Genomic DNA, 16,168 nt, shown 5'->3' on the forward strand with positions numbered 1-16,168 from the left:
CCGTTTAAAAAAAAAAAAAAGATTTTTTAAGGTTGTTATAAGCCAGTGCTTTTCAATTATTTTTTGTCAACCACCCCTCTCCCACCCCTTCGCAAGAAAAAATCCAAAAGAAAATCATTCAATTTTAGTAAGTCGTACATCTAAGACACATTTTTTTCCTTTTTTTCAATTTTCAGTCAGATGTGTGCCTGACTTGATGCCAGCAAGCATCCAAATGACTTGCAGCCAGCATCTGGGGAGGTTTTGTTGCAAATGAGATCCAAAGATTTTTGCCAAATGGGGGCAGAGGGACTCTTGGCTCCTGAAGGTCTCAAACCTCAGGAGAAGGACCAACTTTTGGCACGTATGCCAAGTTTCGGACCTGCAAGAATCCAAAAAGGAAACTGACTGCCAACCTGCCAGCTGTGGAGACAGACAAATCAGCTCTTGAGTTTTGATTTAATATTTAGGAACTGACCTGGCAGACAAAATACATCAATACATATTTGAATGATTAATTTGGAGGTTTTAAAAAGGATATGTTGAAGCCCCTTAATCCATGCTGAAAATTTGGTACATAAGTATTTCTGCTTGATTTTAATGTTACTTTCCGTTATGTGTGTTGAATGAATGAATGAATGAATGAATGAATGAATGAATGAATGAATGAATGAATGAATGAATGAATGAATGAATGAATGACCGTAAAAGTGGCAAATTAACACTTAGTCTGTGTTCTTTTTTTTACATTTGAGTATTTCAGTTATAATTATAATATTATAATGCTGCTGCAACTACTACCTTCCACGTTATTATTTAAAGAATAATGTAACAAATGAATGTTAAAAAGCTACTAAAATATTACTTTTATTTCTGTAATCATTTTTATATTAAATATTATATCCTTATTTTAATATTTCAATAATATATTGCATTTATTTTTCTAGAATTTAATTACGTTTCTTTCAAATTAATGTTTATTATTAGTATATAATTTATTCAAATCTATCAAGAATTTAGATTTTAATCATGTTTGTAATATTACATTAAATGTTTCTAATTTTGGTTTGTTTTTGTAGCAAATTGTGTGGGGTTTTTTCGTAATATTTTTGCATGTTTTGCGTAGTTCTTTTGTATTCTTTATAAGCTTATCTATATCTGGACCACTATTTTTATTATTATCACTATTACTATTGTAACAGAAGTAGTAGTAGTAGTGGTAGTAGTAGTAGTAGTAGTAGGAGGAGGAGGAGGAGGAGGAGGAGTATTAGGAGTAGGAGGAGTAGTAGTGGGTGTAGTAGTAGTAGTAGCAGTAGTAGTAAAAGTAGTAGTAGTAGTAGTAGTAGTAGTAGTAGTAGTAGTAGTAGTATTAGTAGTAGAAGTAATAGTAGTAGCAGTAGTAGAAGTAGTAGTAGTAGTAGAAGTAGGAGTAATGTTATCATTTCTCTCCTGTAATGTGTTTATAGGCCCGTGCAGGCCCTAAATAAATGTAATTTTATCGTCCCAATTTATTCTTTTTCCGCTCCCGAGCTGAGCAAAAACGCATTTACTTAAAATGCAAGCATGCTACATTAACATTACAATATTCAGCTCATTATCATCACAATCACCTGCACAGTTCCTTTTTTAAAATGACATACATTGTTGCAATCTGCTCAAAAAACGCTTGCAAACTTATTTGAGCGCTTCAACAATGTTATTTTATTCATTTTTAGAAAACCATTTTCAAACAGAATTAAATTCCCTTTTAATTATGCTAATATGAAACGAAACTCATTTTAGGGGAATCTCTACACACACACAAACACACATACACACACACACACACACACACACACACACACACACACACACACACACACACGCACACAACGAAAATAAGATTTCCAGGCGTGAAACTTGATTCTTCCCCGCTTTTGCTTTTGACATTTTTAGGTTGTAATCGTTTTAAAGCGTCCAAGAACGTTTCTGTTGCCTTCAGGGCGACTCGGATCAGCGACTTTCGGGCACAACTACTGCGAGAAAAAACGTGATTTGTTCTAGCCTTTGCAAGTGTTTCACATAACATGCTTCTCCCCGATAGTAAGAAAAAAAAGAAAGAAATGAATGAATGCTATTAAATGCTTTTCAATGCCCTTTATACGCTTTGTGCGGGCGTAAAACATTTTTTGTTAAAGTTTGCCACCAAACTAGAATGAAATCACTGTGGGTCTTACAAATCACGGTACAATTATTGTATAAAAATGTGTGATACATGTTTTTTCAAGCTTTTATGTTTTGTTGACTATATTTACATTATTGAATCCGCACTTGCAGCCTCCTCAAAGTGTCTCTTACAAAACAAGGTGCGATAGTCCTAAATATTAATTATTTTGTGTCATAAATGTTTTGTTCCGGTCTTTTATGTGAATCCTGTTGACTGTATTTACTTATTAATAAATGGTCGACAGTTTATTACAAAATAAGACCAAAGGTTTGCATGTGATTTGCAGCCTAATCAAAGTGTGTCTTACAATTCAGGGTGCAATTATTGATTGATCAATGCGTAATAAATGTTTTTGCAGCCTTTATGGTAGTTTTGTTGACAACATTTAAGTCTATATTAACTTTGAATTATTAATTTAAATTATCAAATTGGATATCAATCGCATAAAATTGTGTCCATGCAGGTAAGAATTTATAATTTTAGTGAAATAAATATTTTTTCAGCTTTTGTATATAGTGCTATTGACTATATTTGCATTATTTTTAAACCATAGGGCTTCAATTTGCTTTATCATTAAAGAATTGACATTTAGTGCATCTATTATTATTATTATTATTATTATTATTATTATTATTATTATTATTATTATTATTATTATTGCGTTATTTACGTTTTATCATCTTTTATATTAGTTTTGTTGACTATATTTTCGTAATTAATAAACCATCGACAATTTAGTCCAAAAACGGAACAAAGATTTGCATAAAGTTGCAAGTTTTGTCCATCCGAGTATGCAATTACTATTATATTGAGTACGTTTTTATCAGCTTCGATGCGAGTTTTTTACGATATTTACCTTATTGTTATACAATGGACAATAATTACAAAGCAGCACCCAAGAAAATCCAAATAATGTGCATACATTTGCAAATTGTGTGCATCCAGGGCAGCACGGCGGGGCAGTGGTTAGCGCGTGTGCGGCACAGTTCTAAGGCCTTGGGAACCTCCTGTGTGGGTTAAAATCCAGCTACCGGACTTCCTGTGCGGAGTTTGTATGTTCTCCCCGTGCTTGCGTGGGTTTCCTCCGGGCACTCCGATTTCCTCCCACATTCCAAAGACATGCATTTCAGGTGGATTGGCCAGTCCAAATTGACCCTAGGTGTGAATGAGCGCAGTGGTTAGCGCGTGTGCGGCACAGTTCTAAGGTCTTGGGAACCTCCTGTGTGGGTTCAAATCCAGCTACCGGACTTCCTGTGCGGAGTTTGTATGTTCTAACCCGTGCTTGCGTGGGTTTCCTCCGGGCACTTTCTTCCCACATTCCAAAGACATGCATTTCAGGTGGATTGGCCGGTACAAATTCTCCCTAGGTGTGAATGAGCGAGCGAGTTGTCTGTCCCTGTGTGCCCTGCGATTGGCTGGCAACCAGTTCAGGGTGTCCCCTGCCCACTGCCCGATGATTGCTTGGATGGGCTCCAGCACCCCCACGACCCTACTGAGGATAAGCGGTGCAGCTAATGAGATGAGGTGTGCATCCAGAGGGGCATTTATTACTATTATTATTATTATTGTTGTTGTTGTTGTTGTTATTTTTGTTGTGGTTATTGTTATTGATATTGTTGTTGTTGGGGTTTTTGTGAAATTAGTGTTTTATCATCTTTTATGTGAGGTTTGTTTACTATTTTTTTGTTATTAATCAACGACTAATTCATTAGAAAACAAGATAAAAAATGTGCATATACCGGTAATTTGCAGAATGTTGCAAGAATTGTCCATCGAGGTATGCAAAATCACAATGTTTTCTCTCTTCTTTTTTCTCTCATTCTCACCCTGGTCCCTCTTGCTCTCTCTCCCTCTCTCACTCACTCTCTCGTTCTCTCTCTCTCTCTCTCTCTCTCTCTTTCTCTCTCTCTCTCCCTCCCTCTTTCCTAACTGCCTCTCTCCCTTTTCTTTTGCTCTATTTATTTCTCTCTCACTCTTTCTCTCTCTTTCTCTTTCTCCCTCTCTCTCTCTTTCTCTCTCTCTCTCTCTCTCTCTCTCTCTCGTTCCCTCCCCTTTATTTGACCCCTACAGACCGCCCACCCCCACAACAACGAGACCTTCGCTTTGAAACGAAAGTGCCAATAACGAAATTAGATTATTTTTACCTTGACTTATTCGCAAAAAAATACAACAACTAATGTATTTTTAGCCTTGTTTCAAATGAAATATTAAATTAATACATGTATATGTATATAATATAGATAGATAGATAGATAGATAGATATAAATAAAACATTATTAAATATTTATTGTCATTGATAACAACGTAGATAACAAAGTAACAAAGTAAACTGTGATAGACAAGCAAATCACTGATCGGTAGGGATGGATGAATACACAAAAGTGCAATTTATAGGCTGAAACTTCCAGGTAAAACTATTCCAAAAATAAAATAATTAACTTACTGTGCATGGCTGCGAACGGATCGTGCTTACAGTGGATCTCCATATGTCTTTTGGAGCTCGGGGACTTCAATAAAATTGATAATTATAATAATAAAATCAAGGTAAAAGTAGCCAGTCGATTGGAAGTCCTGCCGTTGAAAAATTTTTTTTAATTGGGTTGTTAGTGTCCTCCGTTGATGTCAATGATTTAAATATATAAATTGAAGGAAAGTGAGGGCAAAATCCGTCGAAATGTTACTTAAAAATACAGAGTGATGAAAAGAGACTTTAGAAATGTATGAATAATGTTTCAAAAGTATTTTGTGTCCTTCACAGTCTCAATTCTCCGCTCTCAGTCCGTCTTTGGCACAACTTTCTCGCTCAAAATGAAAAAAAAAGAAAAAGCTATAAAACCAAAAAACGTTAAAAATCCACAACAAGTCTCTCTTTCCATTCTGGTCCCATCCAAAAAACTCGAACCAGCAGCGCCTGCTCTCCCCGACGCCTGCGGGTCATATCCACGATACCTGGACTGAGATCAGAAAAAAAGTATTACTTGTTCAGAATCGAACCGAACTCCAGCTGAACCGGGACCAAGACCAGAAAAAGCCTGCTTGTTCAGAACTGAACTGAACTCTGGCTGACCCGCCCCCCGCAAGTTGGCGAGGAGTTGGCTTCGATCCCAAAAACATTTAAAAAGAGGCGGTGTAAACATGGAGAACCGGACCCCGTGCAAAGAACCGGGAGTGCGTCCTTGGGCGAGCGCACCCCTGCCGTTTCAGGACCAGTTCTCCCGCGGACAGCACCCGCCCGCGTGCCCAAGCCCCTGACGTCCTCCCCGCCTGTCGATCAAACGCCTCACAGCCAATCAGGACTCGAGAATCGTGGATGCGTCACTCAGGCGCTAAAGAAAAAGGGCGGGGTTGTTTGTGGCTGTGATAGGGCGACATTATATTCACTCGCCAATTAGGTGGAGAGTTTTTTTTTACATAATCGACCAATGGGGGAGGGGAACCGCACCCCCACCTTTCCCTGTTTCCTCGCAGTTTGATTTCAATTAAGCGCGTAGAAAGCTGACAATTTTGTGGGCATTTGCGCTCAATTTATCCGCGTCACTGCTAAATGTGTAATTAATAGAGTAAATTAGACTTGTGACGTCACACACCAGATATTTTCCGTCTAAAAAGTGGACGACTAAAACCCGGGAAATCAACAAAGCGACACAAAATTGACATAAGACAAAATCCAAATTATATTATTTTTGACAAAAAAGAAAGGCAATTTTGTTTAAAATCCCTTTAAATTGGGTTATTTTCTGTCAAGAAAATGAATATTAAAGTTTGGTTATACTATTCCCCAAAAATTGGGTGGCATTAAATCTATTTGAAAACAATGTTCACAGTTCACAACGTAGTATTAAATTACAATGAAAAAATTGCATTAGGATTGTTTAAAACAAAAATAATGACCATTCCCAGAAATTTGGTCGTTTTCTTTCAACAAACTAAAACAAACAAAAAACACAAAGTTTTTTTATAATGTTAAAAATTAAGTTGTCTAATATATCATAGAATAAACTCAGAAACTAGGTCAATTTGACCGATTTTCAGGGATGTTTTAACAAAACAACTGCACTATTTGTGTTGTTCTTAACATATAATATAAATTGAACCAATTTTGGGGAGCGTTCTTTTAAATCAAAATGCTGTTTTTTTTTTTTTAAAAAAAGAAAACACCAGCCAAACTAATAACAGTTGTGTCAAAAATAACACGAGTTTGAGTCAAAAAGTTGTAGTTGTTTTGACAATGACCGTGACTGTGATGTATGTTGTTTTGCTGAAGGAAAAAAACAAACTTTAAAAAAAAAATTGTAATGTTTTAGGGGGTTTTGTCCAAGAAATATTTTCAAAAACACATATTTTTGTTTATATTATCCCCCTATATTGGTTCATTTTCTACTAAACAGTCTTGGTCATCTTATTTCAAACAACTCAGAAAATTGGGTTGCTTTGTGTAGAACAACCCAGAAAATATGTCAAATTGATCTAGGTGTTGCATAGGTCCCATTTAGGACCCAAGCGTTTTTGAGGGACGTTTCTGCGTAACAACACAGGATGATGAGTCAATTCAAACCAATTATTGAGACAGTCCTGTTTTTACTAAAACTTGGATTGTTTTCAACCCAACTGTTTTAGAGTATACCAAACAACCTCAAAAGAATTAAGTTGTATATTACTAACCAACCCACAAAAAACTGGATCCATTTGTCACTGAAATCAAAACCCCAAAAAATTTAGACAAAAAATAAGGGCTATTTTGTTTAAAGTCGCATAAGATTTCGTCAGTTTCCCTCGAAAAATAAAACAAAAAGAATAATAGTTTGTTTAGAATATCCAGAAAAAAACTAAGTTGTATAACACACTCTAAAAATAATTTAAGAGTCTTGATTTTAAAAAGGTTACAGAAAACACGTCCTTTTTAATGAAGTGCAATTATCCAACCTCGCTGCAAACTGTAAGGAGATTCAATAAATGTATTTGGTCCCACCTGATATTCCTAGGCATATCTGAGCTTAGATCGTGTAATATTAAGCACAAAAATCGCCTGGAGCTTGAGGCAAATTAGAAAAGGGCTATTTGCAGGCTTCTGGACATCATTTTCGCTTTCTCAGTTGGCCTCATGAGCCAAACATCACATGCATATATGCAAGAATGAACACACATGACTTAGAAGCATTATTGACAACTAGGACATTCATGCTAACGATGCTTATTTCTTTTAAAATGCACATAGAGAGAATTATACACATGCATTTTTTTAAAATAACAATTTATGTTATTACCTTGTTATGTTATTACTGTTATTACCACGTTGTAATTATTAAAAGCAAGGTCAAAATAGGGTCAATCAACCACTGAAACATCATGACAGTTCGAAATGGAGTCGCCTATAATCAAAATGACCCATCGTTGGTGAGATACTTTCAGAATCGTTCCATGAGCGACTAAGGTGTTCTTAGGTGTTCTTGTCGCCATCCTGAATATGGCAGAATTCTGTTATTACTGCATTATGAGCTGCATTAGCATTGGCTTAATAACAAACAAATGAGTATAAGAAATGTATGATAGATGTTGTTGAACTTGAGGCCTATCCTATTTAATTCCATATTTGTTTACATTTGTTTATCTATGTGTTAACTTGTCTCTGTGTGTGCTTCCCAAATGAACCACATGAGAGCGCTCAACTATGGGGCACGAAATAAAATCCCTTCAGCATGGCAGAATAATCCAAATGCGCAAAATGTACCTGTATATGATCAAATCATTGTATTGTACTATACTTGGTCTGATCGTGTCAATGAACTAAATTGCTGGAAAAGAAAAACAAGAAGAAAACAAGAACTTTGACTGTTACTGTAACCAAATTACTATTCACATTTGATGGGTTTTTTTCCCCCGAATTATATACAAAAAAAATCACAATTTGAAAAAAGTAAAGAATGTAGATGCATAAATAAAATGTTGAAATGTTTTTCATTTTACGTATTTGTATTTGGATTGCTTGGATGAAAACTTTAATAATCATACTGATAGAATAGAATAGAATAGAATAGTCTTCATTGTAATTCATTACAACGTAGTGTACACTGAAAGATTAGACGTGCCCCCCCCAATGACAAACATATGATAAAATATTCAAAAGAAAAAAATTACGATGAAATTAATACTAGAATAGATTAACTTAATGTAGATGGATAGAAAGATAGATAAATACACAAAGGTGCGACTGGGAGGCAAAAAAGACCAAAAATAATAATAAACAAATTCTATAAAATATTACAATACTAGATAGGCAATATTTACAACGTAAATTCAACACAAAATAGTGCAATGAAAATATTACAATATCGTTAGCAGCAACATTGTGCAATAATAAGAATAAAGAATAAAATGTGAATACACATTATTTTAAAGAAGATAAATGTTGGACAGGTGATTGTGGTATTCAAATGTTTTGAAGCATCAACATATGTCCTCATCCCTGAATACATTGGACTAATTACAGAATACTTCTATTTTTAGGAACAAAACGAGAAAATGGGAAAAATTGATTATTTAAAAAGATTCTCTTTCGTCTTAACCCCCCCCCCCTTAACTTTTTTTCCTGTCGAGGGCTCAGTTTGAAATGACCCATTTAAAAAGCCACAAAACGATTTGTCGTCATTGACAAATTAAATGCAAATTTCATACATGAACAATAAAAAACATAACATGAGCAATCGTGTGTACAGATTGTTGTCGCTCTAGGCTTTGTAATTCCGCGGTAAAACTTCCAACAGGGTGGGGAACGGCTTTAATCTGTGGCTCCTGACAAATTACCATATTTCATTACCTCAAATGGAGAAGGGATACAGATTAGGCTTTTTTAAATATAAGTGAGGAAAAAAAACGCAGTTTTAAAAATCACGTAGAGGCAAATTGAAGGCAAGGATGTCGTGTTTTTCCCCTTATTTTTGCACGCAGCGTGAAAGGACTGTCGCAAGCGTCCAAACGCTTTTCATCTTATTTTTCTCTCATAAGTATTTTATGTCATGTTTATCCTGAAGTGTCAGGTCTGACCTCGTTGTAAACAATCCCCACTATGTTTATTAATTAATGAAAAGATAGACCGTTCCAATGTATTCTATTCTATTCTATTCTATTCTATTCTATTCTATTCTATTCTATTCTATTCTATTCTATTCTATTCTATTCTATTCTATTCTATTCTATTCTATTCTATTCACAACGAGAAAACGCTTTATATGAACATACCCCATGTCATATTCAAGGTTATGAAATATGTATTGAATTAAAAAAAAAAACATAAATAAAATGTGTAGCCAGGCAATCCATACTTATTGGCTCCATTTGTAATGATTTGGTTGGCTGAAAATGCACCTAATGAGGAGGCAAGTGAGGCCTGATCACAAGGTCTCCTGCACTTTGAGGGGAACTACTGGTCATTTCTGCAATCTACTCCTCAATTTTATTTTTTCTTTCAAAGAAAAACAGTTTAATTCGTAAGAATTTTGACCACATGTACCGGTAACTAAAATTTGTTAATTACACGCCACGCAGGTAAGTCTGCAAGCATTATCATGTAGCCCATCTATCCTTGATATAATGTTTTTTGTCCTATTTTTGTTATATGATCATCTTGGAGTGCTATGTCTAATCTCATTGTGAACAATGCACAGTACGTTGTATTCAATGACAAGAAAGACAATTTAAATTTTCATATTAAATGTCTTATTGGTCTCCTTTTATTGCTGCTTTCCTAATGGAACACTTTTGTGCACGGTTTGCAATGGATTATTTGCACCCCGATAACGTATTTTGTATTTATTTACGTATTTGGCTGATAAACTGCAAGCAAGAAGAGGCCCTGCCCCGACTGGGCCCTTGTGGTTGCATCAATCGGGAGGCCCTCCTAAAAAAAATAAGTTTTCCTCTGTGGGATTATCCAATCACAGTAAATCCCTTGACCTCACTAGTAAAGTTAAATTATTGGAAAAAATGAGCCTCTACATTTTTAATGATTGGCCTACATTCGGTTAACTTGTTCCAAAAAAGCAATCATTTATTAACCAAGCTTTTCCCTTCCAAAATTGAAGTTTTATCAATACAAAACCGAAAGTGAGGCTGTACCAGTGCAATTACGTCAATTGTTGCTTTAAAGAAATCCACGTCTACTTCACCTTCGTTATGGAAATACTAATTTGAGTAATTTAAACCAGTGCTCCCCAACCTTTTGAGCCAAGAAACACCTTTTCTTTCATTAAAAAAATATCGAGGCACACCATTCATTAAACCGTGGGCGTAACCACCCCCAAAAACACAAAGCACCCCTATAGACTATAGCATTTTAAACACTCAATTTTCCTTAATGAAGGACAGGATAGGTTTTAATATAACGAAAAACAGTAGCTAAAATATAAAATAATAAAAAATAAAAAAGGTTAACAATGCACCGTCAGAAATACTCCACTGCCTGTCACATTGATTCCTATATACCTTTTACTATTTAAAAAGCATAGAACACATCCGTATGTGGATTATTCATTTACTATTTTATTATTTATTAATTGACTCAATCAATATTTTTACTACTAAAAGATGTTTGTATATGGTTGTTGGTAGAACGGAAGAGGGATAAGAAACCTTCAAAACTCTGAAGCTCAAGTCACCCCTGGCTCAGGGGGTAAAATGAGTTGACTATTTTTTACACACACACGCAGGCACACGCTCACACACGCTCACACACACACACACGCGCGCACGCACGCACACACACACACGCACACACACACACGCACACACACACACACACACACACACATATATATATATATATATATATATATATATATATATATATATATATATATATATATATATAGAAATTCTTTTTACTAAGTCAAACCTTTCTAAGAACATTTTTAGTAAATAATAACTAAAGTCAGCAAAATGAGGTGCAAAAACGGCTTCATTAAACAAAAGGGGTTATTAAACATACTGTGCTACCTAATGGGCAAATAATTTGTTTGCAAAAAGAAAAAAGGAATCTGCTGCCACCTACTTACAGTTATAGAAGCAATGCATGTTATTTTTTGCAAAGACAAGGTTGGGTAAGTTCCCGCCGCACACTAAAAAAGGTCTCACTGCACACTGGTGTACCCTGGTACACTAGTTAAAAAACACCGATTTAAACCACTTACATTTCACGTGCATTATAGAGGAAAAAATTATTTTGGTAATTTAAACAATGCGCGAAAAAACTAATTTAAGTAATTCAAGCCATGCAAACCTCATGCACGTAATGCAAAATGAAAACAAATAGGGTAAATTAAACCATGTATACTTTAAGTACCTTATGGGAACATCTATCCATCCACGAATTATCTGCACCGATTATCCTCAGTAGGGTCACGGGGGTGCTGGAGCCCATCATAGCTGACTTCAAGCAGTAGGCAGGAGACACCCTGAACCGGTTGCCAGCCAGTCACAGGGCACTCAGGGACAGACAACTCACTTGTTCATTCACACCTATAGAGACAATTTGGGTTGGGTAATTAACATGACATGCATGTTTTTGGAATGTGGGAAGAAACTGGAGTTCCCAGAGGAAACCCATGCAAGCACGGGGAGAACATGAATACTCTGCTCAGGAAGGCCGGTAGCTGGACTCAAACCAATGACCTCAGAACTAAGGGTGAGCTAATGAAATCTAATTGGGGTAATATGCTACACACATACTTCACATACGTTATGGAACAAAACAAATTGGCAAACCCCTACCCAAAAAAAAGCTTGGAGAAGAACCGGCGCTAGCAGGCTGTACTGGCCCAAGAGACTCCACAGGAAGTAGTGCCTGTACGTCTATGGCAATTAAGAGATCTATAAACTGGTACCAGTAAAAACATTTGATATAGAAGATTCCAAGCTTTTTCCGAACTTATGTTATATATAACATGTGTTATTTTGATTTAAAGAATGAAAGGGTTTTTTTTCCCCGCTAGGCTAGCAAGTAATGGTAATCATCATACACTTTTTGGTACAAAAACATGTGAATGAAGATCCCAAGTTTTTCAATTTGTTTCTATCCAATCGAAACTTATTTTAAATCCCGATGTACATGCGTGTGTGTGTGTGTGTGTGTGTGTGTGTGTGTGTGTGTGTGTGTGTGTGTGTGTGTGTGTGTGTGTTGAGTTTTTTACACAGATGTTCTTTGGGCCTCTCAGCGTGTTTTTAGCTAAGTTTGGATTTATGGTCTGTGCAGCCCTTTGAGACTCTTTGTGATTAAGGGCTATACAAATAAACATGACTTGACTTGACTTAAAGGCACCCCCAATAAATCCATATACAGTACATCTGCCTTAGAGTACAAGCGGCTCTGAAGTTGCATGCGACAATGCAGCTCTTTGGCACTCCCTAGTGGATCCCTGACGCTTTTTCAACAAACCACCGCCCCGACAACCTCCTTAAAGTAGAATGCCTGGTCACACCATGCCCGGCATTGCCAGGCCATTATGTTTGATTCAAAATAGTTTTGATCAAAATTGTCTGGCAGGTTTTTCTTTAATTTCAAAATGTTACATGCTAGTAAATATGTTCTTTAAGCAAATATACCTCACTAATAAAAGCACCTGCTATAGATGGTGGACAACCTGTGCCACTCGGGCTTGATACAGACCTCAAGAAGATCTCAAGTGAATGAACAACTTCCAAACTGAAGGGTTCAAAACAAATGCCCATGAATTTTATATACACAGACAAGAGCTAGCAAAAACGTAGTATCACGCTAAAAACATTTAGCAAACAACTTGTTTAAAATCTTTCCGCCATTAACAGTAAGAAATTACCTTCCAGAACTTTACAAAAGTTACCATTAATTACACAACTTACCAAAGGTTTGAGGGAGAGAAAAAAACCTGAGTGTGACTGAATTAGTTAAATTGTGCTGTTAATGCGCATGCGCAGTAAAAGCAACACTAAAAATGAGGACAAGCTGGTCAGAGTGAGCCTACCTGTTCTTCTTGGCCGCAATGCGCGAATCTTAGGCCCCAACAAGTCCATGATAGCTGCTTAGAAGGGTAGGGGAGCTCGTAAGGGGTTGTAGGGAGGGAGTAAAGAACAAAAAACTTTGAGTTGTCTTCTCTCTCTCTCTCTGTCTCTCTCTCTCTCTCTCTCACCCTCTCTCTCTGTCTCTCTCTCTCTCTCTCTCACACTCTCTCTCTGTCTCTCTCTCTCTCACCCTCTCTCTCCTCTCTCTCTCTCTCTCTCTCTCTCTCTCTCTCTCTCTCTCTCTCTTTCTGAACCAGGGGAGGCAACCATTTGGAGTGTTGGGCAACATTGGATTAAAATATGGGCGTAAGCAGCCTGTTGAGTCCTAGCACCTCTCTTGATATTTAGTTTTGCAGTACAGTATTACTTTAGTTCTATTTTTTAAATGTGTTTGTAGCATTTCTACAGTCACATTATTGTAGTATTTCTGTATTTATGTAGTGTTACTGTAGTTGTACTTTTGTAGTACAGTATTTCTGTAGTAATTGTTTTTCTTATCATAATGTAGATGAAAGAATATATTAGGTCCCTGTTTTAAGCACTAAATTTGATATTTAATTTAATAGTATTTCTTTAGCATTTTTGTGGTATTTCTGTGGTAGTTTTTATTGGAGACACACCAAGGGACAATGGGGAGAAAGTTGGCACCAAAAAACATGTTTTTATTCGTACTACTGCAATTACTATTACATATATTGTCATTACATTTTGACCATTTTTGTTTGGCGGCCCGCGGGTCATAGTTTGCCCACCCTGCTATTGGCGATCAGGCACCCGCAAAGTTCTAAACCTAAAATCTTCCATGAGTCAAATCAGTTGGCCAAAGGGCCGGTTCTGGAGACCTATACATTTTTTTCTATTATGAGAAGAAGTTTACATGTAATTATTCTTATTTTAATTGGATTAGTTTGACCAAATAGGTTTTGAAAACACTCACATTTAATAATAATAATAATATATTAGGTATCTGTTTTAACTCTCCTACTTTCTTCAGGTCAAAATTACCTGCCACAGTGTTGTTAAAAACCCAGAAAATAAACCAAAATTTTCTAAAAACTTTAAATTGTATGACTTTTCCTCAACTGAACTCAACATTAGAAAAAAATGAAATGTTATTTTTATTCACATACATCCTTATAAGCTGTGTGAAAAGGTACAAACATGTCGAAATTCGAAATTAGGACAACAGGGGAGTTAAGCACCAAATTTTATATTTAGTTTTGTAGTACTACTGTAGGTTTATTGTTTGTAGTATTTGAGTTGTATAGCTGCAATCGGATTATTGTAGTATTTTTGTATTATTTTTCTTAGCTTTACTGAAGTTTTATTTTTGTATTATTTCTGCGGGAGAATTTTTGTAGTATTTCCAGAGTAGTATTTCGTAGTATTTCCACAGTCGAACCTTTGCAGTATATCTTTATTTTTTGTATTATTTCTGTTGCAATATTTCTGTAGTAGTTTATTTGCATTATTTATGTTGAAATATGTCTATCTTAGTGTTTTGAAATTTAGTATTATACTCTAGTCGTATTTTGTATTATTTCTGTCGAAATCTGTCTTTAGTATAATTGTTTATTATTGGATTACTCTAGTTGTATTTTTGTAGCATTTCCAAAGTAGAACTTTGTAATATTTCTGTAGTATTTTTGGAAATATCACTGTAATTATATTTTTGTATTGTGTGTCAAAATAGGCCTGTATATAGTAATATTTTTTGTATTATAATATTAATCTAGTCTTAATTTTGTGATTTTGTGTTATTTCTGTCGTAATATTTCTGTCGCAGTATTATTGTATTATAGTATTGCCTTACTGTAGTGGTATTTTTGTAGTATTTCTGCAGAAGTATTTCTGAGGTATATGTAGTAGTATTTCTTTACTATTTCTGTTTTATTTCTGTAGAACATTTGTAATATTACTGTTGTTGTTTTTTTTTGTATTTCTGTTGTAGTATAGCTGTAGTAGTATTTTGAATTACAACATTACTTAAGTACTATTTTTGTATTATAGTATTACTGAAATAGTATTTTTGTGGAATTCTATCGTATTTCTTTCATTTCAAAATGAAAACAAAATTATATATTAGGTCCTTCTTTTAAGCTCTGAATTTGGTAATAAGTTTTGTAGTAATTTTGTTGTATTTTCGGCGTAGTATTTTAGTTGTAGAAAAACAAAGTGGAAATGGGGGCAAAGTCGGCATCCAAAAACATTTTATCCGGAGTACATCTTATATATTTTCATTAGAGCGCTCTTCTTGGGATAAAGAGATCGCAGGTTTGATTCCTGGCTCCTCCGTGTTATATGTCGAAGTGTCCTTGGGCGAGACACTATATCCTTAATGCCCGCAATAAGCAGGTAGGCGCCTTGCATGGCTGCATTGCCACTATTGGTGTGTGATTGTGTGTGTGAATGGGTAAGTGTGAAGCACATTGTAAAGCGCTTTGGGAGGTCTTCATTGACCTGAAAAAAGCTATATAAAATGCAGACAATTTACCATTATATTTTGACCATTTTTGTTCTGCGGGCCGTATGTAAAAGCCGGGCATGATCCCCGCGGGCCGCACTTTTCCCACCCCTGCTCTCTACAGTAGTAATGAGGTGGGGGTCAAGAGTGCAGAGAGACAGGGTGGGGCTCAACCCAGGTTAGAATAATTCGAGCCTTCCGTTCCTTATTGCGCTGCTTGCAAGTGTTCACTGAGCTGCAACTAAACGCTTTAGGTGGAAAAGGAGGACCCTGGTAGAAGTGGGGGCAGTGGGGGTGGGGTTGCGGGTTGTAACGTGAGTAAAAGAAGAGCCGTTCCAGCGATGTGCACTTATGTCTTCTACACATGCAATAGGCCCCCAAAAGAGGCTGCGAGCGCCGCTGCGCATGCACATTTTCTAGACGATACCTACAAAATCTGATGACTATTTGTTCTCTTTTTGTTTGTCTAAATTTCTTTTAGTAAAATGAA

The 16,168-nt window shown here is 35.9% G+C and overlaps 1 protein-coding gene across 3 annotated transcripts in view; it reads right to left on the bottom strand.

Annotated features, from left to right (window-relative positions):
* The window catches only part of pax5 (paired box 5), an 88,080-nt gene extending 76,428 nt beyond the window's left edge, over positions 1-11,652 (bottom strand). For 2 of the 3 annotated variants that reach the window (XM_088342749.1, XM_088342748.1), the window contains exon 1: positions 4,630-5,362. In XM_088342749.1, coding sequence (XP_088198875.1) covers positions 4,630-4,672 — 43 coding nt within the window. In that variant the 5' untranslated portion in view covers positions 4,673-5,362. Of the gene's footprint in view, positions 1-4,629; positions 5,363-11,520 lie in introns of those variants that run through there. The other variant, XM_088342747.1, reaches the window with a different exon arrangement.
* Positions 11,653-16,168: the final 4,516 nt, after the last annotated feature.

The sequence above is a fragment of the Urocampus carinirostris genome, chromosome 8 (assembly GCF_059441175.1).
Source record: "Urocampus carinirostris isolate Australia breed hairy pipefish chromosome 8, RoL_Ucar_1.0, whole genome shotgun sequence".
Classification (NCBI taxonomy): Eukaryota; Metazoa; Chordata; class Actinopteri; order Syngnathiformes; family Syngnathidae; genus Urocampus; species Urocampus carinirostris.